The 25659-nt window shown below is 65.9% G+C and overlaps 4 protein-coding genes across 10 annotated transcripts; 3 read left to right on the top strand and 1 right to left on the bottom strand.

Annotated features, from left to right (window-relative positions):
• The first annotated feature begins 5 nt into the window (after positions 1 to 5).
• On the top strand, positions 6 to 1526 carry JTB (jumping translocation breakpoint). The gene is made up of 5 exons (XM_019494400.2): positions 6 to 262; positions 356 to 396; positions 522 to 607; positions 736 to 815; positions 958 to 1526. Exons 1-5 carry the CDS (start codon positions 204 to 206, stop codon positions 1112 to 1114), a joined length of 423 nt encoding a protein of 140 aa, XP_019349945.1. The 5' UTR covers positions 6 to 203; the 3' UTR covers positions 1115 to 1526.
• Positions 1527 to 2205: 679 nt separating this feature from the next.
• On the bottom strand, positions 2206 to 6609 carry CREB3L4 (cAMP responsive element binding protein 3 like 4). Of its 4 annotated transcripts, none has more exons than XM_019494042.2 (10): positions 6018 to 6608; positions 5494 to 5655; positions 4969 to 5248; positions 4577 to 4716; positions 4269 to 4364; positions 3902 to 4008; positions 3608 to 3676; positions 3365 to 3449; positions 2970 to 3063; positions 2206 to 2827 (listed from the first exon to the last, which is right to left on the bottom strand). In XM_019494042.2, exons 2-10 carry the CDS (start codon positions 5650 to 5652, stop codon positions 2577 to 2579), a joined length of 1281 nt encoding a protein of 426 aa, XP_019349587.1. In that variant the 5' UTR covers positions 5653 to 5655; positions 6018 to 6608; the 3' UTR covers positions 2206 to 2576. The 4 variants fall into 4 exon arrangements, with proteins under 4 accessions (XP_019349587.1, XP_059574011.1, XP_059574010.1 ...); XM_059718028.1 differs by having other exon boundaries at positions 4969 to 5221; positions 6018 to 6606; XM_059718027.1 differs by having other exon boundaries at positions 4269 to 4361; positions 6018 to 6606.
• A 72-nt stretch (positions 6610 to 6681) lies between these two features.
• On the top strand, positions 6682 to 11988 carry SLC39A1 (solute carrier family 39 member 1). 2 transcript variants are annotated; one of them, XM_006264334.4, is made up of 4 exons: positions 6682 to 6839; positions 8262 to 8627; positions 9564 to 9694; positions 10123 to 11988. In XM_006264334.4, exons 2-4 carry the CDS (start codon positions 8429 to 8431, stop codon positions 10810 to 10812), a joined length of 1020 nt encoding a protein of 339 aa, XP_006264396.1. In that variant the 5' UTR covers positions 6682 to 6839; positions 8262 to 8428; the 3' UTR covers positions 10813 to 11988. The 2 variants fall into 2 exon arrangements, with proteins under 2 accessions (XP_006264396.1, XP_014451262.1); XM_014595776.3 differs by lacking the exon at positions 6682 to 6839 and adding an exon at positions 6891 to 7165.
• A 537-nt stretch (positions 11989 to 12525) lies between these two features.
• On the top strand, positions 12526 to 25648 carry CRTC2 (CREB regulated transcription coactivator 2). Of its 3 annotated transcripts, none has more exons than XM_059718024.1 (14): positions 12526 to 12726; positions 15178 to 15279; positions 15769 to 15885; positions 16082 to 16143; positions 18500 to 18568; positions 19998 to 20101; positions 20481 to 20510; positions 20810 to 20892; positions 21239 to 21288; positions 21400 to 21644; positions 22266 to 22951; positions 23634 to 23903; positions 24092 to 24296; positions 24564 to 25648. In XM_059718024.1, exons 1-14 carry the CDS (start codon positions 12541 to 12543, stop codon positions 24764 to 24766), a joined length of 2412 nt encoding a protein of 803 aa, XP_059574007.1. In that variant the 5' UTR covers positions 12526 to 12540; the 3' UTR covers positions 24767 to 25648. The 3 variants fall into 3 exon arrangements, with proteins under 3 accessions (XP_059574007.1, XP_059574009.1, XP_059574008.1); XM_059718026.1 differs by having other exon boundaries at positions 22266 to 22705; XM_059718025.1 differs by lacking the exons at positions 24092 to 24296; positions 24564 to 25648 and having other exon boundaries at positions 22266 to 23700.
• The last annotated feature ends 11 nt before the right edge of the window (positions 25649 to 25659 follow it).

A 25659-nucleotide genomic window follows, 5' to 3' on the forward strand; every position in this document is an offset into this window, starting at 1 on the left:
CCCCGCGCGCGTGCAGGGCTCGGCCTCAGCTGCAGGGGGCGCCACAGCCACCACCGAAGCCCTTCTCTGCCTTCCCGGCGTCCTCTGCGCCGGCGCCGCTCTGCCCCGGCGTCTCGCCGCTCCCGGAAGTCCGTGAGGGCTAAGATGGCGGCGCCGTGAGCGACGCGGGACGAGCCGGTGCCGAAACCGCAGCCGCCCGGGCCATGGCGGCAGCCCCGCTGCGCTGGGCCCTGCTGTGCGCCGCGCTGGCCTGGGGGCTCGGGTGCGGGGCCGGGGCCGGGGCGGGCCCGGGAGGTGTGGGGGCCGGTACCCGGGGGCGGGCCCGGGCCGCCGCTGACCACCTGTTTCCCCGCAGCCCCGCGGAGGCAACGGGGCCCGGCAGCGACAAGCGCTCAGGTGGGTCCCCCTCCGCCCCCTCCCTCGGGGCAGGGTCAGTCCGGCGCGGCCGTGATCCTGGGGCGAAACTTCCCCGGGGGCGGCTGCCTGGTGCTGGAGCGCTGAGGTCCCCTCTCTCTCCCCAGCGAGCCCCGTGGCGGCCACGCCGTGCTGGCACGTGGAGGAGTTCGTGGTGGCCCAGGAGTGCACCCAGTGCACCACCTTCCAGGCGGTGAGAGCCGGGCGAGGGGGCTCCGCCTGCCCTGGTGCCGGCTTCTCCCTCTGCTTGGCTTGGCCCAGGCCTGAGGAGGGGGCGCCTGGCCCACCCTGACCGCAATCGTGGGTCTGCTCTGATTGCAGAAGACGATGCCCGAGTGCAGCCCGACCGGCTTCATTGAGCGTATTAACTGTGCCACATCCCAAAAGGACGAGTACAAGAGGTAAGTGGAGCCCAGGGAGCCTCGTGGCTTGGCCGAGGGCCACGGCCCCTCAGCTTTGCTGGGCAAGTCTCGGCAGGGTGCCGGGGGCATCTGTCTCCCTACCCTGGAAGTCCCGGCCCTGCAGCGTGTCTCCTCTCGGCAGCTGCCGTTCGGCGGTGATGGAAGCCCGCGCCTTCTGGAGGTTCGAGGGGGCCATGATTGGTGTGGCCGTGATCTTCGCCCTGCTGGTCGTGTGCCGCCAGAGGGTGCTGGACAGGAAGGCCCTGGAGAAGGTCCGCAAGCAGATCGAGTCCATCTAGTGTTGCTACCTTGGGAGCCATGGCTGCCCCTGCCTTCTGCTTGTGCCCAGGAGCCGTGGTGGCAGGGAATCCATGCTGGGGACAGCTCTGCTCCTCGCTTCTCTGGGAGCACTTCATGCTGCTAACACGGACTGAAGATGCTGGGAGCTGCCTTGCTTGCTCCTTGGAGACTATAGGAGTTCAGCCCTGGGACACTGAACAAGGGCAGCCTGCCCCAGCAGGCCTCCCCCTTGGCCTGTCTTGGCCTTCGTGCAGCAGCTGCAGTCTTGTCCCACTGTAGCTCCCTGTTTCCCTTTTGGCTGGTGGCCGTGGAAGGGGGCAAGGCTTGCGCTGGGTTCTTGGCAGCCAACTTGGTGCCCATGTGCTCTAGGCAGGAGTCCCCACAATAAACGCCGCTTCTGACTGCGAGAAACGCTGCTTGGCGTGTCGGTGACTGCCGGCCCCACGCCTCCCTGCTGCAGGCGTTCACCAGCGTCCTGGGGTTAGCGCGGATGAACCTGCTGCGGCTGTGGGCTCTGGTTTGTGGTGACCTGATGGCTGAAGGGGGAGGGGAAACGAAGCCAGGGAGGGTGAAGTCCAAAGGGTGGAGGCAGCAGCAGCGAGGCCTGGGGGTAGGGACCTTCCAGGCACTGGCTTGTTTGCTCAGGGTGTGACGCAGGCCCCTCCCTAGCTCCTTTACTTTGGAGCACAGGCCCAGAAGCAGTGGGTTGGGTGTGGTGCTTGGGGGGCTGTGGCTCCTCTGTAGAGCATCTTGTTGGGGTCTGCTCCATGGGTAGTTTCAGTGGGGGCTGAGGAGGGCAGGAGCAGGCATTCGGCCTGGCGCCCTGTGGATAGCTCCCCCCTCCGCCGGCACCAGGTGCCCGCAGACTAGCCCCGGGGGTAGGGTGTCCAGCTGGGGGCTCTTGCTGTCTCTTTCCAGGGCTGAGTCACAAGCCACATGGGGCTTCCAGGGCTGAGAGCACAAGGGTGTGGCCTAGGCAGGACCCCAGGGGTGCTGTGCTCAGGGCTGGAGCCAGGCTGCCTCATGCCTGTTCAGGGCCAGGAACCCAACATCCCTCCCACTGCCCCAGCACTGTCCATGGAGTCAGAGCCAGGAAGAACCAAATGATGTTTTATTAAAAATGAGTCTGCCTCCCTCTCCCCTGAGCAGGGCCCTTCCCAGCACCTTCCCAGAGGCTGGGCCGCCAGGCCAGCTGCAGCGCCCCTCAGTGCTGCTGGGGCCTGGCTCAGCCCAGCCTGAGCTGACAGGTCCTGCTGGGCAGAAATCTGCTCTGAAAGGGCCCGTCACAGCTCGGGGTCATGGGACTCTGGCTTTGTGGCTGTGCTGTACCCTGGGGCCTGTGGACTCTACTGCTCCTGGGGGGCTCTGGGCATCACTGGGGGCTGTGGGCTGGGCTGGAGACGCTTCTCCATGGCTGCAAGCAGCAAGGCAGCAGGACCTGCTTGGGCTCTGGCTGCTTCGTCACATCTCATTGGCGTGAAGCAGCTTGGCTGCCTGCCCCTGGGGCAGCCCTGCAGGGACTGCCTGCTGCAACCAGGCCTGAGCCCGGGGGTCTGCAGGTGGGGCCGTGTCAGAGATGTTGGAGACCTCCTGCCCTAGGCCGGGGTTCCCAGCTGCCCCCTCCAGTGCTGGCTGCTCCCTGCGGGGCGGCTCAGGTGCCTCCTCCACCGGGGCCGAATGATCTGCCTGGGCTAGGATGTTCCTGGAGATCACTGTGGTGGAAGCAGAGTCTTCAGGGCCCAGCTGGGGCAGAGGGGATAGCGTGGAGACCCCCTGGGTCCCAGGTAGCTCTGCCTCCCCCTGGTTCTATTTCAGAACAAGCCCCCTGCTCTCTCCAGGCTCCCTGCCTCTTACCTCCCCTGGGCTTGTAGGCCTCGCCTGCCTGCCTCCCACTGTGGAAGAGGCTATAGCTGGGGAAGGCGATGAGTCCCAGGGAGAAGAGCAGGATCTGCAGGAGATATGGTGGGGACAGGGGGATGGAGCTGCAGAGGCCCGGAGTGGGTGGTGAACCGTGCCCATGGGGAGGGCACATCAGTGCGTGTGCAGCACTGTGCCCGGAGGCAGTGTGTGGCTGGGCTGTAGCTGAGCCTGGCTGTGCTGACGTGTGGACACACGTCTGTGGCTTGTGTCTATTGTTGTGGGGGGCATGCAGGCCCAGCTGGGGGAGTGGCATGGCAGGGAGAGGAAGCATGTGTCTGGTGTGGTCATGTGAGCCCACATGTGCCCGTGTGCCCAGCTCCACCCAGTACCAGGATGCAGGTGCTGGTCTGAGCTGCCTTGTTGGACGTCTGCTTGATCAGCGCTTGCAGCTTCTGCAACTGGCTTAGCAGGGCCCTGCAGGGAGATGCTGTGTTGGCAGGGCCCTAGGGGCAAATCTGGGAGCTTCTTGCCCGCTCTGTCAATGCACCTTGCTTTGGAGGGGAGCAGGGACCAGGGAGCCAGGATTCCAGGGCTCCTTCCCAGCCAGGCATGGGAGTGAGGCCCACACTCACCCGTTGTGTCTCTCCAGCTCCTGCACCTTCTTCCGCAGTTCCTGGTTCTGGGCTGAGCAGGCGGCCGCCCTGCTGGGCAGAGGGGAGAGGGTCAGGGCTCTTGCCAGTGCCCCCTGCCCAGCCTGGGTGCGTCAGTGCAGGCAAAGCAGGGGGGCTGCTTGGCGTCGCAGGGCTGAGGCTGAGGCCATCGGGCTCCAGACAAGGCAGGCTGGGCCCCTCTGTGTGCATGGGAGTGTGAGCGAGCGCATGTGTGTGCCCACTGTGTGGGTGCATGAGGGGCAAGCGCTGGCCCACCTGCCCTCCAGTCCGTCGATGTACTCCTTCTTCCGCCGCCGGCTGTCCTGGGCTGACTGCTTGTTGCGGATCTTTCTCCTCACCTTCTTCAGGATCCGCTCCTCTGCCTGTGGGGGCAGACACGGCCTCAGCACCCACGCGGTGCCCCACAGCTCTGCAGTGCTGCCCAGCAAGCTGATGCCTCTGCTCCCCACAGCTCGGGGGTTCCAGATATGGGGCCAGTGGGGGCACAAACCCAGGCCCAGTCTTGTTTTCCTTTTGAGCCTGCCCCCAGCAGCTGGTGGCTGCAGAGTGTGGGAGCCAGGCCACATGCAAGCTTGCATTAGTGGTTGCATACCCGTGCTACGCTCTGCCCCTGCCTGTGTACCTTGGTGAGGGGTAGGCCGCTGGGCAGTGACACCCCCTCCTGTGTCAGCAGCCGCCTCTCCTCCTCTGTCAGGAGCAGATCTGGGAACTGCAGCTGCTGGAGATAAGCAGGAGCTATAGGTGGGGGTGCAGGGGGGGCACCCTCCCCAGCTCGGGGGCCTCTAAGGGGGGCTGCATCCCCAGTCAGTCTGGACCTGCGCTGACTCAGCACAGAGGGCAGCAGCTGATCTCCAAGGGCTCTAGCTGCCAGGCATGTTCATGCAGGGAGTTCCCTATGATTTGAGGGGGTTCAAGAGGGGCTGGACTCACCAGGACCTCAGGCACCTGCATGTCCCTGGTACTGCCCAGCCCAGGAACTGCGTCAGGCCCAGCTGAGTCCAATGTGTGCATGGGAGGCAGCTCCTCCACGACGCAGGTATCGGGGATCAGCATTGGGGAAGACCAGTCATCTGTGCCAGGAGACACAGGTCAGCACCCAGGGCAGGCATGGCTTCTGCTGGGGGGGGGTGCATGGAAGCACAGCCTGCCAGGGACCTGCCATGTGTGGGGGCTGTATGGGGAGTGCCAGCCTCAGGGCAGCTCCTTATGCCCCCACTGCAGGGAGGACCTGCCCCTTCCACCCCCCACCACAGGTGAGGGGCCTGTCTGGCCCCTATGCGGGACCAGTACCAGGGTCTCCACCCCAGCCCAGCTCCACTGACCCAGCTGAATGGAGATGATGCTGGTGCGGAGGGGCTCGCTCTTCAGCTCCCCGATGTCACAGACCACTTGGTAAACAGCAGCCGGGGGACCCTGGGGCTGGTGGGCCATGGCGTGTGGGGGGCTGCCGGCAGGGGGCTCGTCCGAGATGCTACTGTCGCTGCCCGGGGAGCCCAAGGCACTGCCCGCGTGGTACATGGCATTGGGGTTGATGAGCAGCCCCAGCACGTCCTCGGGCTCGCTCTTGTTCAGCCCCTGTAGAGGGGATGCCAGGGGTGGGAGCTGGGGGGTGGAGTGCAGGGCTGGCAGGTGATGCGGGGGTGACCCCTGTGGTTATTGGGGGGCTGGGACCCTGGTGTTGCTGCCTTGCAGGGGGCAGGGAAAGCCAGGTCCTGCTTGCCCGTGCCCAGGGCATTTTCCCCACACGACAGCAATGGCTGCAGCCTCTGCCCCCCCCCAGGCCCCTGGCTGCAGTCCTGCATGCACTGTACCCCTGCCCTGCTCCCACATACGCAGTCCTGGCTCACCTGGTCTCCTTTGGCTGCCCACTCCCCCAGTGCTTTCTCGGAGCCCCTGGGACCTGGGTCCAAGGCAGGGAAGGGGGCTGGGCTGGGCAGCTTGGCACCAGGATGCAGTTCCCCCTGCTCAAAGAGCATGTCCAGGAGTGCGGGGCTGCCAGCCTCCATTGCCTGGGAGAGGCAGAGGGGGTTAAATGCCCACAGGTGCACATGTAATGCTTGTGTGCAGACGATGCCCCGGCACCTGGAGGGAGACACTTATGGCCTGGCTGGGTGCTGAGTTGAACTGGGGATGCCAGAGCACCTGTTGACCCTGGCTGCCCTGGGAAAGTGTGATCAGAGCTGTCACAGGCTGGGTCGGAGCCCAGGCCCCTCTCAGGGTTGTCCCGTTCGTCTCTCCCTCGTGCCTCCAGCACTGAGGGTCCAGGTGGGTTTGATGCTGGCCGTGCCCCTCACTCCCTGTAGCACCCCGTGCCCCTTTCCCCCAAGCACGTGTCCAATCCCCTTTGCGAGTGCCCCAGAGCTGCTGTCACCTGGCCCCACAGCCGCTCCCAGGGCTGGGACGCAGGGTGGGCGGCTTCGGTGACCGTCAGGGCTGTGACTCTGGGTCCCCGGGAGCAGGGATGCTGCTTTCGGCCCAGCCGGGGGTTGACCCTCCCCAAGCGGAGTGCGCCCCGCTTTCCCCGGGCTGGGAGGCGGCGGCGCGTCCCGTGTCCAGCCCTTGGCACGGCGCGTCTCACCCTGAGCCGTGGCGGGCTCGCAGGCGCGGGGGCACCGGGCCGGCGCTGCGGGCAGGAGCAGGAGCAGGAGCAGGAGCAGGAAGCCCGGCTGCCCGGGCAGGCAGCGCCCAGCCCGGCCCCGCCCGGCCCGGCCCGGCCCACACCAGGATCCGCATCCTGGACCCGCGCGGCCGAGTCCCACCCCCGCCTTAAACTGGCCCCGGGCCCGGGCAGCGGTTGTGTGCGGGGCGGGGCCGCTTGTCCCGGTGCCGGGCGGACGGGACCCGGCGCCACCCTGCAGGGGATCCGGGTCCGCACGGGCCGGGAAGGCGCGGCGCTGCCTCTGGCACAGGGCCCGGACCGGGCCGAGCGCCGCGTTGCCCTTTTAAGCGGGGCGAGGGCGGCGCGGGCCGGTCGAGGCCGCTCGGTCCCGCCGCGGGCGGCGCTTCCCGGCCGCGGCCGCGCGGGGCCAGCACGTGCCGCGCGACACGGGCCACACCGACTGCCCCGCCGCTGCTCGCCTCTCATTGGTCCCCGCGGGCGCCAGTCACGCGGCCCCGGGCCGCCATTGGTGGGAGGCGCCCGCCGGCCCCGCCCCTTGGAACGCTCGGGCTGGATACAATGTAGCGCGCGCGGGTGAGTGCGGTCAGGGTCCCGGGGGGTCGCGGGGGTCCCGGGCCGGGCCCGGCCTCTCCTTCCCGGCCGCCCGGCCCCCGCCCCGAGCGCGGAGCCCGGGGATCGGCGCCGCCCGGCCGCCGCTTTCCCTCCCTCCTCCACGGCTATTTTTAGACGGTCAAGTCCCGGGCTCCTTTGAACCCACCCCGCCTTCCCCCATCTGAGCGGGTGTCGCGGGCCCGCCGTGGGGCAGCGGGCTCGGGCCGTGGAGCAGCTGCGGCTCGGGGCGCATCTCCGGGCGGGTTGCGGCCGGTGCCTCAGTTTCCTCATCCGCAGCAGGGGCCGAGGTGTGTGGGGGGAGGGGCGGGCAGCAGTGGGCCGGAGCCCCCCGGCGGTGCTGGGCGCTGTGGAGGTGGCTCCGTGCTGCCCTCCCAGCAGTTAGCAGAGGGGGAGCGAGGCACGGGGCTGCGGGCACGTCCCGGGAAGGCGCGGCACTGCCTCAGGCACTGGGGCCGGGCTGGTTCTTTTAAGCTCAGTAGGCATCTGGAGTGCATGGGTGGTGAGTGCCAGCTGTGCCCTGGGGCGCCGGGCAGTGCCACATCTGGGCCCCAGGGCTGCCCATGTGCAGAGGGGACCTGAGACCGCGGGTTGTCCTGGGGGCTCATCCCTGCCTGCTGCTTGTGCTGGCAAATTGTGCCCTGCAGTGCCCACAGGAGGGCATGGGGGTCCTGGTATGTTCAGGCAGCTTGGAGGGCCTGTGTGCGTGCATGGGCCAAGGTGTGTGTGTGTATGTGCATTTGCATGCATGTGTAAGAGTGTGTACATGTATGTGTGTGTGTGTGCATGCCCAGGCATGTGCGTGTACACTCACGGGCACTTGTATGTGCATAGGGGTGCATGCATGTGTGTGGGGCACAGGCATGTGTGCACGGGTCCACAGGCATGCACGTGTGCACGCATGTGCACAGGTGTGCGCCCATTGGCAGGCCCCTGCCCTGACTTTCATGCCCCCCAGTCACTGGGGTTCCCTGTGTCCAGGGACCCACCCTGTGGGTGCTGGGCTGGCCCTGTTGCTCTGGGGCCTGTGTTGGGGTCAGGGGCCCAGGTCCGGTGTTGTCCTTGGGGGGAGGGTCATGGAGCCACAGGGACATTCCGGGAATGGGTGGCCGTGGCTGGAACAGAATGAGTCAGCTGGGTTGGGAGCATGAGGGCAGGAAGCGCCTGGTGCTGCAGCACTGGTGGGAGAAGGGGGGCCTGCTGTGTCCACTGCTCTTGCAGGATGCTGGGAAGAAACTTGAGCTGCCTGGCTCTTTTTATCTGGCTTGGGCAGGGGGGCCACCCCAGCATCACCCCTCACGCAGCTGGAGGCTGGGGCACCCAGGCCCGTTCCTGGCAGTGCTATCATTGGCCTCAAAGGTCCCACTGACCCTGCCACTATTGCAGGGCTGAAGACGGATGCCACGCTGAGGATGAGACACACCCCTGTGGCAGTGAAGGCTCCTGGCAGCTAAGGGCAGGGCTGTGGAGGGCACCCAGAGCCGACTGCGGGGGGCTCGGCAGCAGAAGAGATTTCCAGCCTGCTGGGAGCTGCCCACCTTCCCTCTGGAGCCATGCCTGTGTGGCTGGGCCCTGGGGCTAACCCAGAGCAGATGGCATGGAGCCCCGGTGCTGGCGTGGCTGTGAAGCGCTCTCCAACAGGCTTGGAGGTGAAGCTGGGGTCGCTGGTGACGCTGCTGCTGCTGACCATCGTCTGTGGCCTGGCCCCACTCTGCATCTTCCGGCACCCCGGTAGTGCAGCCGGCTCCTCCGGTGAGGCTTGTGCCAGAGCTCCTGGGGGGCCAGAAGTCTCCAGGACAAGGCCTGTCTGGCCGGCAGCGGGAGGGCAGGGGGTATGACTGCGGTCAGGAACCAGGCCATGATTTTACCACCTGGGCCTCCAGGGAAACCATGTCTGGCTGCCAAGCCCAAGAGACAGGCATGGTGGCTCGGGGTCCTGGTAGCTGGGGCTGGTCCTGAGCCAGCCCCCATGCCTGTGGCTGCAGCACAGAGGTCCCAGCAGAGCAGCACCTGGCCCCGCTGGCAGGAAGGGCTCTTAGTGCATGGGGAGCTAGATGAGCCCTAAGGGATTGGCCCCTGTGCCCTGAAGGAAACCGGGGCTAGGCTGTTGGTCCAGGGGCCTCAGGCTCTGGACCCTGTGAACCAGGGTTCCTCTAGGTCATGATTCTGGACAGAGCGGGTTTGGGAATGCTGGGTGCTCTCGAGAGTAGGGCCCCATCCTGCTAGTGCTTACTGGGCAGAGCCAGCCCTGGCCCCAGCAGGGGACCTGCCCCCAGCAGGAGCACCGCTCCCATTACACAGACAGTGAGCGAGGCCTGGGAGTGGGGGAGGGAGTGGTGTGACCCAGGTCATGCAGAGTCAGCAGCAGAACCTGGCCCGTACCCCGGGGTGCAGTGGGGTTGTGTGTTGGGTTTCCCTGCCTGGGGTCACCCCCCTGCCCACAGCATGTGCTGTGCCAGGCATCACTAGGGAAAGGAGGCACCGCTTTGCACCCAGGCTGTGGATGCATGGCCTGTGTTCTGGGTAACACTGGGCTGGGGCATTTCCCCTGGCCCTGGGGGCAGGTGAAGGGTGCAGGCCCTTGAAGCTCTGCAGCCAGATCCCTGGCCAGGGACCTCGCTGCTGGCTGCCTCAGGGGTGGGGGCAGTGAACTGCGTCAGCATCCCCCCACAACCCTTTTCTGGACAGACGCACGCAGGAGGTTCCTGAGCCTGGTAAGCTGCTTTGCGGGTGGTGTGTTTCTGGCCACCTGCCTCCTGGACCTGATCCCCGACTACCTGGAGGGCATTGATGAGGCGCTGGAGAACCTGAGAGTCACGGTGAGCCTGTGCGGAGCAGCTTCCCCCTTCCCTGCACCTGGGCTATGTGTGTTGGGGCAGTGTGTGTGGGGTAGGGGGCTCCCAGGGGCATGGAGGACCCTGGGCAGGGGTTGGCAGGGCAGGAAAGGGGCGGAAGGCTGCCCTGGGGACGGCTGTCGGCTCCAGCTTGCTGCCTGACCGGGTGCGATCCCCGGTGGAGGCTGGGAGGAGGCCCTGTTCCAGCCGCTCTCCAGGGTGACTCACTGGAGCTGCCTCCCGCCCCCGCCCTTCTCCCAGCAGCTTCCTGGCAGCCCCGGGTGGACTCTGCTTCTCAGCAGTGATGCATTGGCTGCTCTGGCCCCTCTGCTCCCCCTTCCCTGTGCAGGGGCTGCTGCGAGGGCTGAGCCATGCTCCCCCTGCTGATGTGGCTCCTACCCCTTCCCTCGCAGCTCCAGTTCCCCCTGCAGGAATTCATCCTGGCTATGGGCTTCTTCCTGGTGCTGGTGATGGAGCAGATCGTGCTGGCCTACAGGGACCAGGCAGGCTCCCTGGAGGAAACACAGGCGCTGCTGGGGGGCTCATCGCAAGATGGCTCTGTGCAGGCCCAGCCCTGGTCGGATGGGCCCCTGCGCTCAGCGCATGGCCCTGGCCCTGACCGGCCCCACGTGCACATCGACTTCAACGCGCACTCAGCCATCCGGTCCTTCGCGCTGGTGCTGGCACTCTCGCTGCACTCAGTCTTTGAGGGTCTGGCCGTGGGGCTGCAGGAGGCTGGTGCCAAGGCCCTCGAGATCTGCCTGGCATTGCTGGTCCACAAGTGCATTGTGGCCTTCAGCCTCTCGCTGAAGCTGCTACAAGGTCAGCTGCACCCGCGCGCCGTGGTCGGCTGCCTGCTGCTCTTCGCCCTAATGTCCCCACTGGGCATTGGGCTGGGCGTGGCACTGACGGAGACAGCGGCCGCACTGCCACAGCTCTCACGCAGCGTGCTGGAGGGGCTGGCAGCCGGCACCTTCGTCTACATCACCTTCCTGGAGATCCTGCCCCATGAGCTCGGCTCCCCGGAGCAGCGCATCCTCAAGGTCATCCTGCTCATCGCCGGCTTTGCCCTCGTCACCGGCATCCTCTTCATCAAGATCTGACTGGAGGGTCCTGTGGGTAGTGCACACAGCTCATTGCAGCACCAAGGGTTGGGGGTGCAGTCAGCTGTGTGTGTGTGTGTGTGTGTGTGTGTGTGTGTGCGCGCGATGGGGTTGCAGGGAGCCTACGTCACCTGTCCTGTGGCTTGGGAATCCCCTCCCCGCAGACTCCCATGGGCAGGGGATTCCCAAGCCAGGGCCACAGACCCAGGGTCGGGCCATTCACTGGCCCATCACCCCCTGCCTGCAGTGGGGGATCACCCTGGGGGCTCAGGGGCCTGCCCCTGCAGCGCGCAGGCCAGACCCAGTGCCCCCAGGGCCAGAGCAGCCCTGGTCACAGCAGCACTCCAGAGTCTGGTGCGCGCTGTGGGCTTTGCCCAGCCACCCCTGTACCCTTCGTGTTTAAGTGCCAAACTTCCCTCGCCCTTCCCAAAGCTGCGGACCATGTGGGGCCACTGACAGAGGGACAAAGGGCCTGAGCCCAGGATCGGGGCCTGTGACTCTCTTGGGACACGGGCCTCGGCTCAGGCTGTCCAATAACACAGGAGGAGGCAGGACACCAGCTGCAGCTGCTGGTTTCTCTGCTTGTTCTCACTGGCAGCTGCAATGACACTGGGCTGGGCGGGGAACGTGCCAGGCTGGTCAGGGTGGCAGCCGGGCAGAGCTGAGTGCTGTTTGTAACAAGTTGGCTGGGTCCCTGTCTGGCTCTTAGCAGACCTGGGCTCCCCCGTCTTTGCCACCGGCCCACAGGATGACCTTGGGCAAGTCCCCTCGCTGCTCTGGGCCTGTTTCCCCCTCTAAAATGGGGCCCACGATCCTGACCTCTGGGAAGCGCTTTGGGGTGGAGACTTTATGGAGCCGCGGTGGGGGCGATCCCTGGGAATCAGCCAGGCGACGCCTGCTCCCCCCGCCAGGTCCCACCCGCGCTGCAGTGACCCACGGCTGGCAGCAAGCCCCAGGCCCCGGGGGCTCTTGCCCTTGGTGGAAGTGCTGCCGTGGCCCTTGGGAGCCCACGGCACTATTTTTTTACGCTCTCAGTCCCCTTCCCAGGCTATTTTCCAGCCTGCCCCTTGTTAAGCAAGCCCCAGGTGCGGGCACAGAGTCTATTTTACTAACACCCTTCTCCGCCCCTGGGCTGCTCCGACAGCCCCGGGGGTGCCAATAAAATGACTTTCTGCATTGCTGTCTCCGTCGTGTCTGTGCCTCGCGGAGCCCAGCGCCTGCGCTCAGCCCCAGGGGATGCTCCTGGCTGTGAAGTCCGGCCCGGCTGGGGGGCACCGGGGCTGGTGGGGGGTGGTCGCTTCCCAGCTGCCCCAGGGGACTTCGGTGTGGCCGAGGAGCCGTGCAGGCAGGGGCTCGCCTAACAGCCGGGTGGGGTGCTCGGCGCTGCACCCACTTCGCGCTGTATCCGTGGTGTTCCGCGAACACCGGTCTGACGCCCCCTGCAGGCCGCCGTGCTGGGCCGGGCGCGCGGGGCACGCCGGGAGCTGTAGTCCGCGCGCCCCGCCCGGCCCAGGCGCTTCCCCTCGCGGCGCACTGCGGCTCCCGGCGGCCCCCGCGGTGTTTCCCTCCGGCGCGCGCGGGGGCCGCTGGGACTCGGAGTCCGCTTCCGCCCCTCGGCCCCGCGGCGCGGGTGGGGTCGCCCCGGCCCGGAACTCCCGCTCCCGTCGTGCCCCGCGGCGCGGCCTGGGCCCTGCGAGCGGCGGCGGCGGAGCGGCCCGAGCAGGGAAGATGGCGGCGGCGGGCGCGGGGGCCGGGGCCGGGGGCTCCGGGGCTGGGGCCGGGCCGGGCTCCGCGGCCGGCGCCGGCGCCTCCAACCCGCGCAAGTTCAGCGAGAAGATCGCGCTGCAGAAGCAGCGGCAAGCGGAGGAGACCGCGGCCTTCGAGGAGGTGATGATGGAGATCGGCTCCACCCGGGTGAGCGGCGCCGGATCGGGGCCGGGGCGGCGCTGCCATGGCAACGCGGATGCGCGGGGGCCGGGTCGGGCCGGGGCTGCGCAACAACCCCCGCTCACGTGGGGCCCGGGGCCGCCCGCCGCGGCCGGGCACAGGCCCCCGGGGAGGGGCCGCGGGCAGGTGTCCCCGCCACGTGCCGGGCCTGGCCGCCTGGGCTCGGGCTCGGGGGTGCTCCTCCAGGATCCTCCACCAGCTCGGTGGCGGCGCCCCCCGGGGCAGTCCGGGACCCGCCGCTGGGACCCTGCCCTAAGCCGCGTCTAGGGCTCCGGACAAGACTCCCCAACTCGTGGGACCCCCCACGGCCCCCAGTCCCCCGGAGGCAGCTGCGGCTAAACCTCCCCGTGCCGGGGTCCGGATCCTGGCTGGGAGCTCTGCGCCGTGGGGCCGGGCTGGAGGCGAGGCGGAGGAGTGGGTGGGCGCTGGGGGAGTCAGCGGCTCCCTCCCACGCAGGTGGGCGCGCACCGGGCAAGGCCCAATGGCAGCTCCGCAGCTTGCCCTGGAAGCGGCAGCCGCGGCGTCCCGGGATGTGGGTCACGGCAAACGCCTTCCTGCTTCTCACGATGAGGAAGTCGCTGTCTTCCATGGAGGGGCAGGCCCTCGCCTGGCTGGAGGGGCTGCCGGGCTTGGCATGGGGAATGTGCCAGCCGCGGGAAGGGGGCTCAGGCCCCATGTCCAGCCCTAAGGACTGTCTGGGCCGGGACTGAGCAGAGCTGGCTCTGCAGTTGGCCCTGGGGCTGTGTGCAGACAGCAGCATCCCCGAGCGGGTGCCTGGCAGACCCCGGGCTGAATTGGGCATTGTCACGCTTGATCTTGGTGTTGCTCGTGCGGGCAGAGTGGTGCTGGCTCCCTCCTGGCCTGGGCACTGGCAGTGGTGCAGTGTCTGTTGTGTGCAGGGCTCGGGGCAGCGCGTGCCCCTTCCAGAGCCGCGGCTGGGCCCTCCCTCTCGCCCCCCACAGCCATAACCCGGTGGCCAGGAGGAGAGGGTCTGGTCCAGGAAGCCTGGCTCGCCCTGCATGCTCGTGCCTTGCTCAGGCCTGTCTTGGCTGCCTGCATGGCCCCAGGGGGTTGGTAAGGGGCTGCTCCCAGAGCAAAGTGTCCCTACTGGGGATGTGGCATCTGCCAGGCTTGTCCCTTGCCCCACAGCTTGATGCCCTCAACATGGGGCCCAGGTGTGGCCCCTGACCTGCATCAGTGCTGCCCAGCTCTCCTGTGACAGGCCAGGGGCAGCGGCTGCCTAGGGAGCTCCTTGCCTAGGGTGCCCTAGGTCCTACCCTGCTCCTGGAAATGGCACCACAGGCGTTTGGTTTCCTCTGGGCTTCCCCCTCCCGGGCATGGACTCCGTTATCTCCAGCCTGTGGTTTTGCAATGACTCCCTCCTGCCAGACTTCCCCGCCCTCGCCCGGCCTTGATTTCGGGCTTCCACTGACAGTGGATGTGGCTACAGCAAGCTCTTCTGCTCAGCGAGGCAGAGGGGGTGTTGCACAGGGGTCCTGGGCTTGGGGGCCACCACAGTGTGTGGTGTGCCTACCTCTGGGGAGTTCTGATGGGCTGAAGGGGCACACGAGGGGGCTAGGGGGTCAGCCCCTCAGCAGCAGAGGGCCCAGCTGGGCTCTGGACTTACCCATACATCTGGTCTGGCTGGAGGTGGGTCTGGGGTTTGCATCCTCCTGTGCCAACATGCTGTCTCCCACTTGCCCCACAAGGGAGTGAGGCTGGGCCCAGCCCTGGACAGAACCTCCCCGTAGGCTCGTTCCGAACAGCAGGCCCGAAGGCCAGCCCGTTATCTGGCTGCCCAGTTGGGTGGCCTTCCCTGGGGCTGGGGGTGGGGTCTGGCTACACAGACCTGGGCCTCCTTAGTGCCATCTGCCTGCTCCGGACGCACCCCTCTCCCCATGCTCCCCTGCGTGCCACCCTGGGGCTCCTGGGGCCGCAGCTCTGGGAAAAGATGTTAGCCCTGGGCCTGTGTGCCCAGGAGCAGAGCAGGCTTCTGCATGTGAAGCCTCTTCCTGCCCCAACCCTGCTCTTCACTCTTCGGGTAGCTTCCAAAGTTTAAAAGTGGGAGTCCCCTGTTCCACCTGCTGCAGGCTTACCAGCACCATGGGGAGGCGGCTTCAAGGGGCTGGTGGGCAGGTCCAGCACAGGGTGCTGCCACCTGCCAGCCAGGGGTCAGAAAGCCTGGATTTCCTTCCTGGCTCTAGGAGGAACTAGAGCTGCTCTCAGGCCCTCTGCGTGCTTGTCTATGGATTGCTGCCTGGCTGAGCCACGCGGGTACTGACGTGAGGGCCCAGCCCAACTTCCTCTTTCTGAATGGGCAGTGGGTGGCAAAGGCACCGCAGCACGGTGGTCCTGGGGGGCAGCCTCACATGCTGCGTTTTGTGCACTCTAACCTAAGCCCTGTCCCCTCTTGTCCAGTTGCAGGCCCAGAAGCTGAGGCTGGCTCACAGCCGGGGACCCTACTACAGTGGCTCACTGCCCAATGTCAACCAGATCGGGAGCGGCGTGTCTGAGTTCCAGGTAAGCGCTCTTGGGCCCCAGGGCTCCTGTGCAGGCATGGGCAGGCCCTACACTGTCTGCTGCTGGCAGACTCCCCTCCTCCCCAAAGAGCACACCCAGCAGCAGTGAAGGGCTGGAGGCCTGCATGGAGGGGCTCCGGGTAGGGTCATGTGCTGCTGGACCTGGCAGCGTGGAGTGAGGGGAAGGGGCAGGCCTGGAGAGAGCTGTGAATTCCAGCCTGGGGAGGAGGTGCCCGCAGGGCCCAGGACTCCCCTGTCTTCCTCTGTGGGCATGACCCTACTCCCTGCATCTGTGGGGCCTGGTGCTGCCATCCATGGCGTGTGCTTGGTAGGAGCAGAGAAGAGGTCTTTTGCAGGTGCCTTGGCAATGTTCCTTGGCAGAGAGGATGGGAAGGGGGGGCAGCGGCTGTCCCTCTGCTGTGGCCCCCACCCTTGTGGCCATGCCTTCTTTCTGACTCCCCCTTTCTGACATCCCCTTGTGTCCCCGCAGGGCCCCTTGCATTCGCCTTTGGATTCGGCCCGCAGCACGCGGCACCACGGCCTGGTGGAGCGGGTGCAGCGGGACCCACGCCGGATGATGTCGCCCTTGCGCCGATACATGCGGCAGATATCCTTTAACATGCATTGTGGGGGGTGATGGTGCTGCCTCCTCATGTGTACGGCTCCCCTCTGGGTCTCAGGGATTAATGTGTGTGGGCAGAGTGCTGGCTGGGGTCACGTGCTGATGCACTGTGCCTATGGCCCCTTCCCCCTCTTCTGCCCAACGCCACTTCTCCCCATGTGGTCCTTAACTCTGTTTTCACATTGACAGCTCTCCCTACAGCCCAGCCTATCTGTCACCCCCACCGGAGCCCAGCTGGAGGAGGTAAACCCTGTGCCCGCGTGCAGTCCAGGGGCAGGGTCTTCCCTGTACCTCCCACCTGTCCCCTGGGGCCTGGTCCCCGGTGCCAACCATGAGAGGCTCCTGCAGCCCAGGCGCTGGGAGCTGCCATGCCCTCAAACATTTCCTAGTTTGAGGAACAGGCCCCTTTAAACAGGTGGCTCTTACTTGGCGTGCTCCTGGGGCAGAGGTGTCCTATTCTGTCACTGATGCTGGTGGTGGGGATGGGTTTCAAGGACCAGACACCGGTTCCCTGGGCACTTTCCATGGTGCTCCCAGGCTTTCTGTTTTCATGGCTCTCCTTCCTCCCAAGGGGCCTTGGCTGGACCCTGGGCCTCGAGCCCAGAGTTGCTCACCAGCACCTCTGCTTCTTCCAGGTCAGGCCTAGGGCCAGAGTCTCTCTGGAGGCTGAGCGTGGGCTGGGGGCTCAGGCAACCCCCCACGTGATTCTGGTTTATTGTCCCTGGGCTGCGTGGGGCTCTTAGCCCTGGGGCGGGGGGTGACAGCACAGGGGTGACAGTGACTGCGTCACTTGTGTGAGTGTATCTGCTGCATGCACCTTCCTTCCCTCATGGCAGTCTCCAGCGCTGGAGGATAGGTTTTTGTGTGGCATTTCCTCCCCAGAGCTGGGCTGTGCCTCATCTCCAGGGCCCAAATACTCCTTCTCTGGGCACAGGAAGGGGTGCAGCAGGTTCACGCTGTGGTCATGTTTGGGATCCCACAGCCTGCAGGAAAGGCGAGGTGTGGTCTGTTGCCCAGAGGCTGCTGCATGAGACTGGGCTGCTCAGGACAGTTGGTGGGTGTAGGGGGTCCAGAGTTGGCGGCAGCAGAGCAGAGCTGTGCTTGGAGCCTGTGCTGCCTGGGGCCTTCAGGAAGGCAGGGGCTGCTTACCCTGTGCCTGGTGGTTTCCAGAAGAACACCTGGTGCTCAGCAGCGTGCTGTAGAGCCACCTGTTGCCAGCTGGGGCCTTTGCAATGAAAGCCCTGTGACTACCCCCTTCCCCAGTGCTGCGGCACCACTGCCAGTGCCCTTGACAGCTGCCAGTGCAGGGATGAGGCAGCACAGTTAGCCCCAAGAACAGCTGGGGGCTGGGTCAGTGGAGGGAACCAGACCCGAGACCCTGGGGTAGGGAATTGCCACCAGGTAGCCTGGCCCTGTTAGGAGCAGCCAGGGCTGCTCTGCTCCTCTCTGCCCAGGTGCCATGGAGAGCATCTCAGTGAAGTCTTGCTGCTAATTCCCCCTGATCTGCACTGCTTGTTTCCTCCTTGAAACTGCTGCCTTCGATCCTTTCTGTACCATCCATTCTCTGCCTGTCCCCTGAGCCCCTCAAACACGCTTTGCTCAGTGCCTGCCCTGCCACTGGGCAGGAAGGGAGGCAGCCGGCCCTGCGAGCCTAAGGGAGGGGGCCCAGGGCTGTGGGGTCCTGAGGCAGGGCACGGGGTGTGGGGCAGGGTGGCTGGCAGCCTGAATCTCACTGCCCTTTTTTTGGATCATTGGCCTCTTCCTGCCTCAGCCCTGCCTCAGTGCATTGGCTCAGGCACCCTCTGCACTTTTGGGGTCCACCCCACTGCGTCTTTGCCACCCCAGAGCCTCAGCTCAGAGGCTCAGCTGACAGGCCAGGCCCAGCACAACTTCCCACAGGGCAGGGGCAGGGATCTCCCCCAGCTCAGGTTCTCCACTGAGGCTGGGAGCCAGGATGGGGCTGAGCACGTTCCCTGCTGTGCGCCCAGTGCCGGGACACCAGGACCCTTCCACGATCCCATGTGGGACCGTGTGGCTGCCCTAAACCAGGAGCTTCATCTCCCAGGCCCTGGTGAGGGCAAGGGCAGGGGCATCTCCAAAGCTGGGCCATGCTAGCAGGGCTGGGCTGTGCTCTGGCCAGGCCTTACCACAGCAGGGCTGTTCCTGCCTCGTTGACTCTGCAGTTCAAAGCTTTTTTCTCTTCTGGGAGCTCAGGATAAAAATACGGAGAGAGCGCCTTGTTCCTGGGCATGTCCCAGGGGGCTGGGGCAGCCGGGCCTTGCTGCCTTGTTTGGGATCATCCAGCCTCGGGTGAGCCCAGGCTGGGGCTCAGAGCTGAGTGCTCGGGTGTTGGTGTCCTGGGAACTGGGGGGGATGTGGCTCCTTCAGGTCAGACCTGCCCAGCGGGACCCAGGGGTGCTGGAGAAGCAGGCATAGCAGCAGGGCTATCCCTCCTCTCCCCTCCCTTCTGTTCCCAAGCCTCCTGCCTTCCCTCCCTCCAGCTGCGGGTCTCTTCCCTGTCACCAGTCCCCTCTCTGCTGTCCGGGGCCCTGGCCTCCCGCTCCCTCTTCGAGTAACCCTGCTGTTTTTTGTTACAAAGGACCATGCCCTGGGGTAACTTCCCTATGGAGAAAGGACATTTGTTTAGGCTGCCTTCAGCGCTCAACAGGTGATTGATTTCCATTCCCTTCTCTTTCTCTACCTTTCTTTGAGCCCTTCATGCCCAGCTGCCCCTCAGGCCTCACGCGGCAGTGGCCATGACCCCCGTCCTTCTGAGGCTTCCATCAGCTGAAGACCCGAGCCAGGGTTTGTCCCCTGCCCACAGGCCCATCTGCTGCCCCACTCTGGGCCTTGGTGGCTGGGCATGTGCTGCAGCTCCGGGCCCTTGAGCCAGCACCAGCCTGAAGTCTGGGGGAGTCCTGCGCAAATCAGACGCAGGCTGCAAAAAGGCTCTAAACCCCCGGGGAGGGAGGGAGCATCCTGCATCTGCTTTAGCCCAGCTGTTCCCATGCCCCTCCCCCAGCACTGCGCAGCCCTGGCCCTCGCCCAAAGCCTGCCTGGACTGGGTCCCATCCCCTTCCCTGGCCTGGTGCGGGGCCTTGCTGATGCCAGTGAAGTGCCTGTGTCTTGCCCAACCTTTGTGGAGTAACAGGCTGCCTGGCGCCACTGAGCTGGGTGCAGCTGCCCTGAGCCCCGTAGCAGGAGGGCTTAGTGGCATCCCCCACCCCTGCTGCTTGCTGGCTGGGATACTGGCAGGGGTTAGCCTTGTTTGAATAGAGCCAGGGCTCTGTGCAGACACCTCCATCCTGGCCCACAGGCCCCTCTGCTGACTCGCAGGCGGGGTTAGGACAGGAGCATGTCACCCTTGCTGCTGTGCTACTGGTGTGACGGCTGTCTCGAGTGATGGGCCGGGTTGGCTGCACGCGCTGCAGCCGTAATGCCTCACTCACTTCCAGGGGTGAGCAGGCCTTGCGCTGACGTCATTCCTGCGCATCCCAGGAGCTTCGTTAGAGGCACCTTTCCTTGAGCAGCTGGGTCGACTTCCTGCCTGGGAGCCAGCCCACTGAACAGTGTCCCTTTGTGCCGTCCCCTGGTACATCATTAGCTCCAGCATCCTTCCTTGCCTCCGCCCGCTGCCCCCCCTCACGGCCTCCCCACCCTTTGGCAGGACAGGTTCAGAGATGCTGGAGGGTCAGTTAGGGGGTCTTTGCCAGACCTGTGGCCAGTCCAGTGCAAGCAGCACTCACGTCCCCACTCCACCCTGCCCATGAGACCTGCCCCAAGCTATCCCTGCCCCTCCAGCCCCACCCACCCTGTGTCCCTGCGCTGCCCCTGTCCCAGCCGCCTGCTTGTCCCTTGTTGCTGCCCAGTGTGGCTGCAGCTTGCCGCTGCCCAGCACCCTGCCCCCTCGTGCCACATCCAAGAGGGAGTAAGCAACAGGAGGTGCCAATTGCATCTGGTGCTCCCCTCTGTTATGGGCCAGTGGGGCCCTGGTCTGCTTGGGGTGTGCAGTGCCCTAGGCAGGGCAGGGTGGGGGGTGCATGCAGACCCTCCACCTCCCAGGCCTGGCTGACTGGAGCCACCTCTTTTGCCACCAGAACAAATTCGGACTCGGCGCTGCACACGAGTGTGATGAACCCTGCGCCCCAGGACACCTACCTGGGCCCTTCGCAGGGCGCCCCCCCACCCAGCCGCCGCAGTGGTGAGTACCCTCAGCCCTGCACCCTCTACCCTGATGCTGCCCCCCACCCCCGTGCCCTGGGCTCTTTGCCTGAGGGTGTTCATCAGGGCTGGCTGTGCCCCCCAGCTGCCTCCGGCAAACCCATACAGCCCCTTGGGGTGCCAGCCTGAGTGCAGGCTGAGTCCCCTGTGCAGCTGCATCTGCCCCAGAGAGCTCCTGGCTCCTCTCCTGCTGTGGCAGGCACTGCTGCCCTGGGGTTTCTCCCTTCTTGCCTGCCCCTTGGCTGGTCTACTTGTGTCAGAGCATGTGGCTCTGCCCCGTGCCTGGTGGGGCTGTGCTGGCTGCTCAGTGCCAGCAGCCCCCAGTGCTTCTCCTGACCTGGTCCTGCCTCCTTTTTCAGGCTTTCTGGATGGGGACTCTGACAGTAAAGGTAAGTGCCTGTCCCCCACTGAACCCCCCTGAAAGTCCAAGCAGAGCGGTCCCCCTGCCATGCGTCCTGTGGCTCAGGGCAGGTCCACTGGGGAGGGTGCTCTTGTGTGGGCAGGCCGGGTGCTGTGGGGAGCACTGCACAAGCTCCATTGATACCTTGGGGGCAGCATGTCACTCCTGGGAGTGCCCATGGATCACCTTGGCATTCCTGTGCTGCTGGTCCTGAGTGGACCTCAGAGCACCTGGGGGCTGGGCTGGCCATGCCGCAGAGGCCTGACACGTGCCCTCTCCCTTCGCCAGTGTTTCTGTTCCAAGTGCCTCCCATTGAAGAGAACTTCCTGGATGACAACAAGCACTTACTGAAGCCGTGGGACACCAAGAAGGTGAATGTGGAGTTCCAGAGCCTGGGGGGTCTGGTCTGTGCTGCCCCAGCCCGGCCAGGGGCTGGTGGGCAGGGTGGGAGGGCCTCAGCACAGCCTGCACTGGTGAGCGGAAGGTCCCAGGGAAGGGACGGGATCAAGGCCATGGCGCAGTGCAGCTTGCACGATTAGCCATTGCTGGGGCCATGGCCGCCTGCTTCCTGTCTTTGGTGTGTTGCAATGTCCCGTCTCTACCTCTTTCCTGCTCAGAAGCTGTGGCCGCATTTTCCAGGGGTGGGGGATGAGAGCAGACGGAGGTCTGGCATTCCTGCCCTAGCTGAGGTCTTTATCTCTGTCTTTGCTTTCCCAGCTCTCGTCCTCCTCGGCCCGTCCACGGTCCTGTGAAGTCCCTGGGATCCAGTAAGTGGCTGGGCTGAGCCCAGGTGTCCTGGCTCCCAGTCTGCAGCTCTGATTAGGTGCCCAGTGGAGGCAGAAGTTCCCCTCGCTGAGCGGCTTCTCTGTCTCTTGCAGCATCTTTCCATCCCCGGACCAGCCCGCCAACATGCCCCTCGTTCCCCCGGCCCTCAACACAGGCGGCTCCCTCCCGGACCTGACCAACCTGCACTTCCCCTCCCCACTGCCCACCCCGCTGGACCCTGACGAGGCTGCCTACCCCAGCCTGAGCGGGGGCAACAGTACCAGCAACCTGGCCAACACCATGACGCACTTAGGCATCAGCGGCAACATGGGGCTGGGGACGGGCTACGAGTTGCCAGGTGAGGGCCCTGTGCTGCTGCTGGGCACCGGAGGCAGCCGAGACAGGGGGCGCCGCTCCCTGCCAGAAGATGACCTTCCCTGTGGATATGCAGGCCAGGCTGGGCCCTACCGGGTCTTGCCAGGACCCCAGGGTAATCCACCCAGGCCGCGGGGGTTGGCCAGAGCCTGGAGCTGCAGCGGGGCGTAGGGGCTACTCTCTGCATCCTGGGCACGCAGCTGGGACATAGTGGGAGTTCTGGGGTCTGAGGGCTCCTCCCTTTTCGTCTGGGGATGCCCTTGCTGGCCACCCCGAAGGCTGCTGTGACCTCTACCTGCTTCTCGTCCTGCCCCAGCCCGAGGGGGAGTCTTCCTGGCCCGGGGTTGTGGGGAGAACAGGTGTGCCCCTTGCAGGTGTCAGGGCCTGGCTAGGCTGCCCCGGGTTGGACCCCGCCGCCCGGCCCCAATTCCATCGCTGGCCTCTGTTTTTCTGTTGCCGCCTCCATCGTCCTGGTCTCCCGTCACCTCCATGCCATCTTGGGCTGTGGGGGGGGCTGTGGCCTGGGCCGGGGCCGTGGGTGGGGGTGGGGGGGGCAGTGGCCGTGGGTAACAGTGGTGTCTCTTCTTTTCTTTTGTCCCCACAGGACTTACCTCACCTATGCAGAGCTCCCTGAGTGCCCCCTCCCTGCAGCCCTCGCTTAGCAACCCCAACCTGCAGGCTGCCCTGGGCGCCCAGCCCCTGCAGTCCTCCCTCAGCAACCCCTCGCTGCAGTCCTCGCCCAGCAGCTCCTCCCTGCCCTCGTCCCTTGCCAACCCCTCGCTCTCTGCCTCCCTCAGCGCCCCTTCGCTCCCCACCTCCCTGAGCAGCCAGTCCCTGCCGTCCTCGCCCGGCAACCCCGGCCTGCAGTCCGGCTTCGGCAGCCCGTCCTCCTACGCCCCCCTGGGACAGGCGGCCCTAAGCACGTCGCCCCGGCGCCGGGTCCCGCTCAGCCCCCTCACCCTCCCCGCGGGCGGCGAAGCCAGGAGGCAGCACCCCAAACAGTTCTCACCAACAATGTCACCCACATTGTCCTCCATCACCCAGGTATGCATGATCCATCACCGCCGCGGCACCGCTGCCCGCCCGGCGCCCCCTCCGCTCCTCTCTTCCCTCCGTCCTGTCTGTCGTTTCCATCCTCATCCTCCGTGCAACGCCAGCCGGCCGGGCGGGGAGCCCTGGCTGGGGGAAGGGACTGCCCCCTCCCGGCCGTCTCGGGGCTCCCCTGTGGAGCTGGAGCGGCTGTTAGGGGCAGAGGACCCGGAGCCGGTGCCTGCCGCATGGAGCTGGCAGGCAAGAGGCTCGGAAACATCCTTCTCCCCATCCCACAGATCAGGAGCTGGAGGGGGGCCTGGGGCAGAGCAGGCACTGAACACAGGTCTCAGTTCCTCCCACCTGGCTGAAAACAGTGAGGAGGGGGCTCTGGGTGATGGGGGCTGGCAGGCTCCAGGGGACATGCCTAGGAGTGGGGTCAAGCTGTCTCTTCCTGCTTCTAAGTTTAGATCAGTGGGTGCCTTTGCCTCAACCCTGCCTGACTGCGGTGATCCCACCTCCCTGTTTGGAAGGTGGGGCAGCCTGCCGCATCTCAGCGTAGCAGGGGAGGGGGAGCACGGTTGCCTGTTAGAACTCATGGCCTCAGGATCTGATGGGCAAGGGGGCCGGGCGCTTCTGGGGGGCCTGAGAGCATCCTTGGCCACACCGCAGTCAGGGCTGGGGGCTTCCAGTTGCAGGGCACAAGCTGGACCCTGGCAGCATGTGCCAGAGGCCCCTACGCCTTCCTCTGGCTGTTCTCAGGGCTGCAGTGGGTTGGATCTGGCCCTGCTGGGCAGCGTCCTCCCTCCTTCCAGGACAGGGAGATGCGTGGGTTGACTGGTGGGGCCACAGCCCCAGGGGCCTGGTCTAAGCAGAAGGGCCCGATCCTCACTGGCCTGCACGGGCACCCAGCTCTGACCGCACGTTCTGTGTGTGCCCACAGGGAGTGCCGCTGGACACCAGCAAGCTGCCAGCCGACCAGAGGCTCCCACCGTACCCCTACAGCCAGCCCGGCATGCCCCTGCACCAGCCGGGGCAGCCCCCAGCGCGGCACCCGCCACCCCAGCAGCAGCAGCCGCCACCCCAGCAGCACCAGCAGCCGCCACCCCAGCCTGCCGGGCCACCACAGCGGCACTATGTCCCGCAGTACCAGCCTAACTCCTACCTGCCACAGCAGTTCAGTCAGCCACTGGGAGACTTCTGCCTGGGCAGTGTGAGTACTGTGGGATCAGGACGCAGCAGCTGGGTCCTGGACTTGCCTCCCTGCTAGGCCACAACTTCAAACCCCGGCAGGGTGGCAGTGGAACCCAGGTGTCTGGGCTCCCAGGAGCTGTGCCCCAGAGGGGACCTGCCTGGTCTAAGGGGCTGTGGAGTAACTTGCCCCCCACAATGTCTCCGCAGTTCGAGCAGTTCAACATGGAGAGCTCCATGGGCAGCCTCCCGTTCAACAACAGCAGCTCCTTCGCCGAGGAGCTGGGTGCCTTAAACTACCCCTCGGGCGAGAGCCTGCCGGGCGGGGGTGGCTTCCATGACCCCCGTACGCTGAACCGCCAGAACCTGAGCAACTGCAGCCGCCACGGCGCCATCCCCAACATCATCCTTACAGGTGAGCCCTGGCCGGTGGCTGGGACTGGTGGGGGGCAGTAATGCCACACCGCAGCAGGCCCCCATGGGTGCAGCCAGGGCTTCTCTGGACTGGGGCTGACGTGGAGCACGTTGGCTGGGGCGGTGCTAGCCCCTCTCCCCTGAGTGCCTCTGGGGCTGCCCGAGGGCGCTGGTGGCTTGTAGACCTCCCCCACCCCTTCCCTATCATGCCCGGTCCGGGATACCCCAGCCCTGGCCTGGCCCTGACCCCTCCCTCTGGACCCCCCAGGGGACTCTCCACCTGGCATCTCTAAGGAGATCGCGACGGCGCTGGCTGGAGTCCCTGGCTTCGAGGTGGACACATCCTTGGGACTCGAGGAGGATCTCAAGATTGAACCACTCACCCTGGACGGACTGAACATGCTCAGCGACCCCTACGCCCTCCTGACCGACCCGGCCGTGGAGGACTCCTTCCGCACGGACCGGCTGTAGTGGGGGCGCCGGCTGCCCGAGGGCACGTGGCAATAGAGCGGGGAGGAGGGGAGAGAGCAGTCTTTGCCAACATGGCAAACAAGCCGGACGTCCACGGCCCTGGCGGACCAGCCCTGTCTTCTTTGCGGTGAAACGCCCCCAGGCAAAGGGTGGCAGCTCCCGCCTGCACCCGGGCTGCAGGCGTTGCCCAAAGCCAGGCGAGACCGGCCTCACTGTGCTGCCCCCACCCCGGCCCAGGGGAGTCCAGAGACATCAGGGCCTACAGCCTCGCGCCGCGGGGGGCTCCCAGGGTGCCTCACCCCTGAGAGCAGAGACCGCAGCCCCTCGCCCTGCCTCCGGGCCGGACCTTCGCGCTGAAGCGTCAGGGAAGGGAACAAGCCAGGGGCCACCCTGGGCTCTCCTCCCCCACGGCCGGGCAGGCCCGGGGGTCTCCGTCCCCAGCTCTCGAAAGAAAAGTCTTTCCACTGAACGCGCACGCGGGCCGCCGGGCCGGCCCTGTACATAGCCACCCCCTGTGCCCGGCTCGGGCTCCCCACCTCCTCCTCCTCTTCCCGCCCTTCCGCGGTTGGTTTTTTTTTGTTTGTTTTTTTTTTTGCTAATCATCATGTTTAAAGACAAAATTGACCCCGTCTTCCCCACTAAGCCGTGTAGCCCCCGTGCACCCGTCCCCCCGCGGGGGCCCGGCCCGGCCCGGCCCCGGCTCCTGTATAAAGCACTTGTAACTTTGGATCCTTGTCTGTCGTGAGGTCACGTCCTGCGTCGGCGCGGGGAGGGGGCGCCCCGGGGCCCCCTGCCAGGGAGGAGAAAGCCAGAGCGATTTATTATGATTAATTATTATTATTATTATTATTATTTTTTAAATATATTCTATGTTCATTAAGACCCCGGCGTGT

Source organism: Alligator mississippiensis, chromosome 15 (assembly GCF_030867095.1).
Source record: "Alligator mississippiensis isolate rAllMis1 chromosome 15, rAllMis1, whole genome shotgun sequence".
Classification (NCBI taxonomy): domain Eukaryota; kingdom Metazoa; phylum Chordata; order Crocodylia; family Alligatoridae; genus Alligator; species Alligator mississippiensis.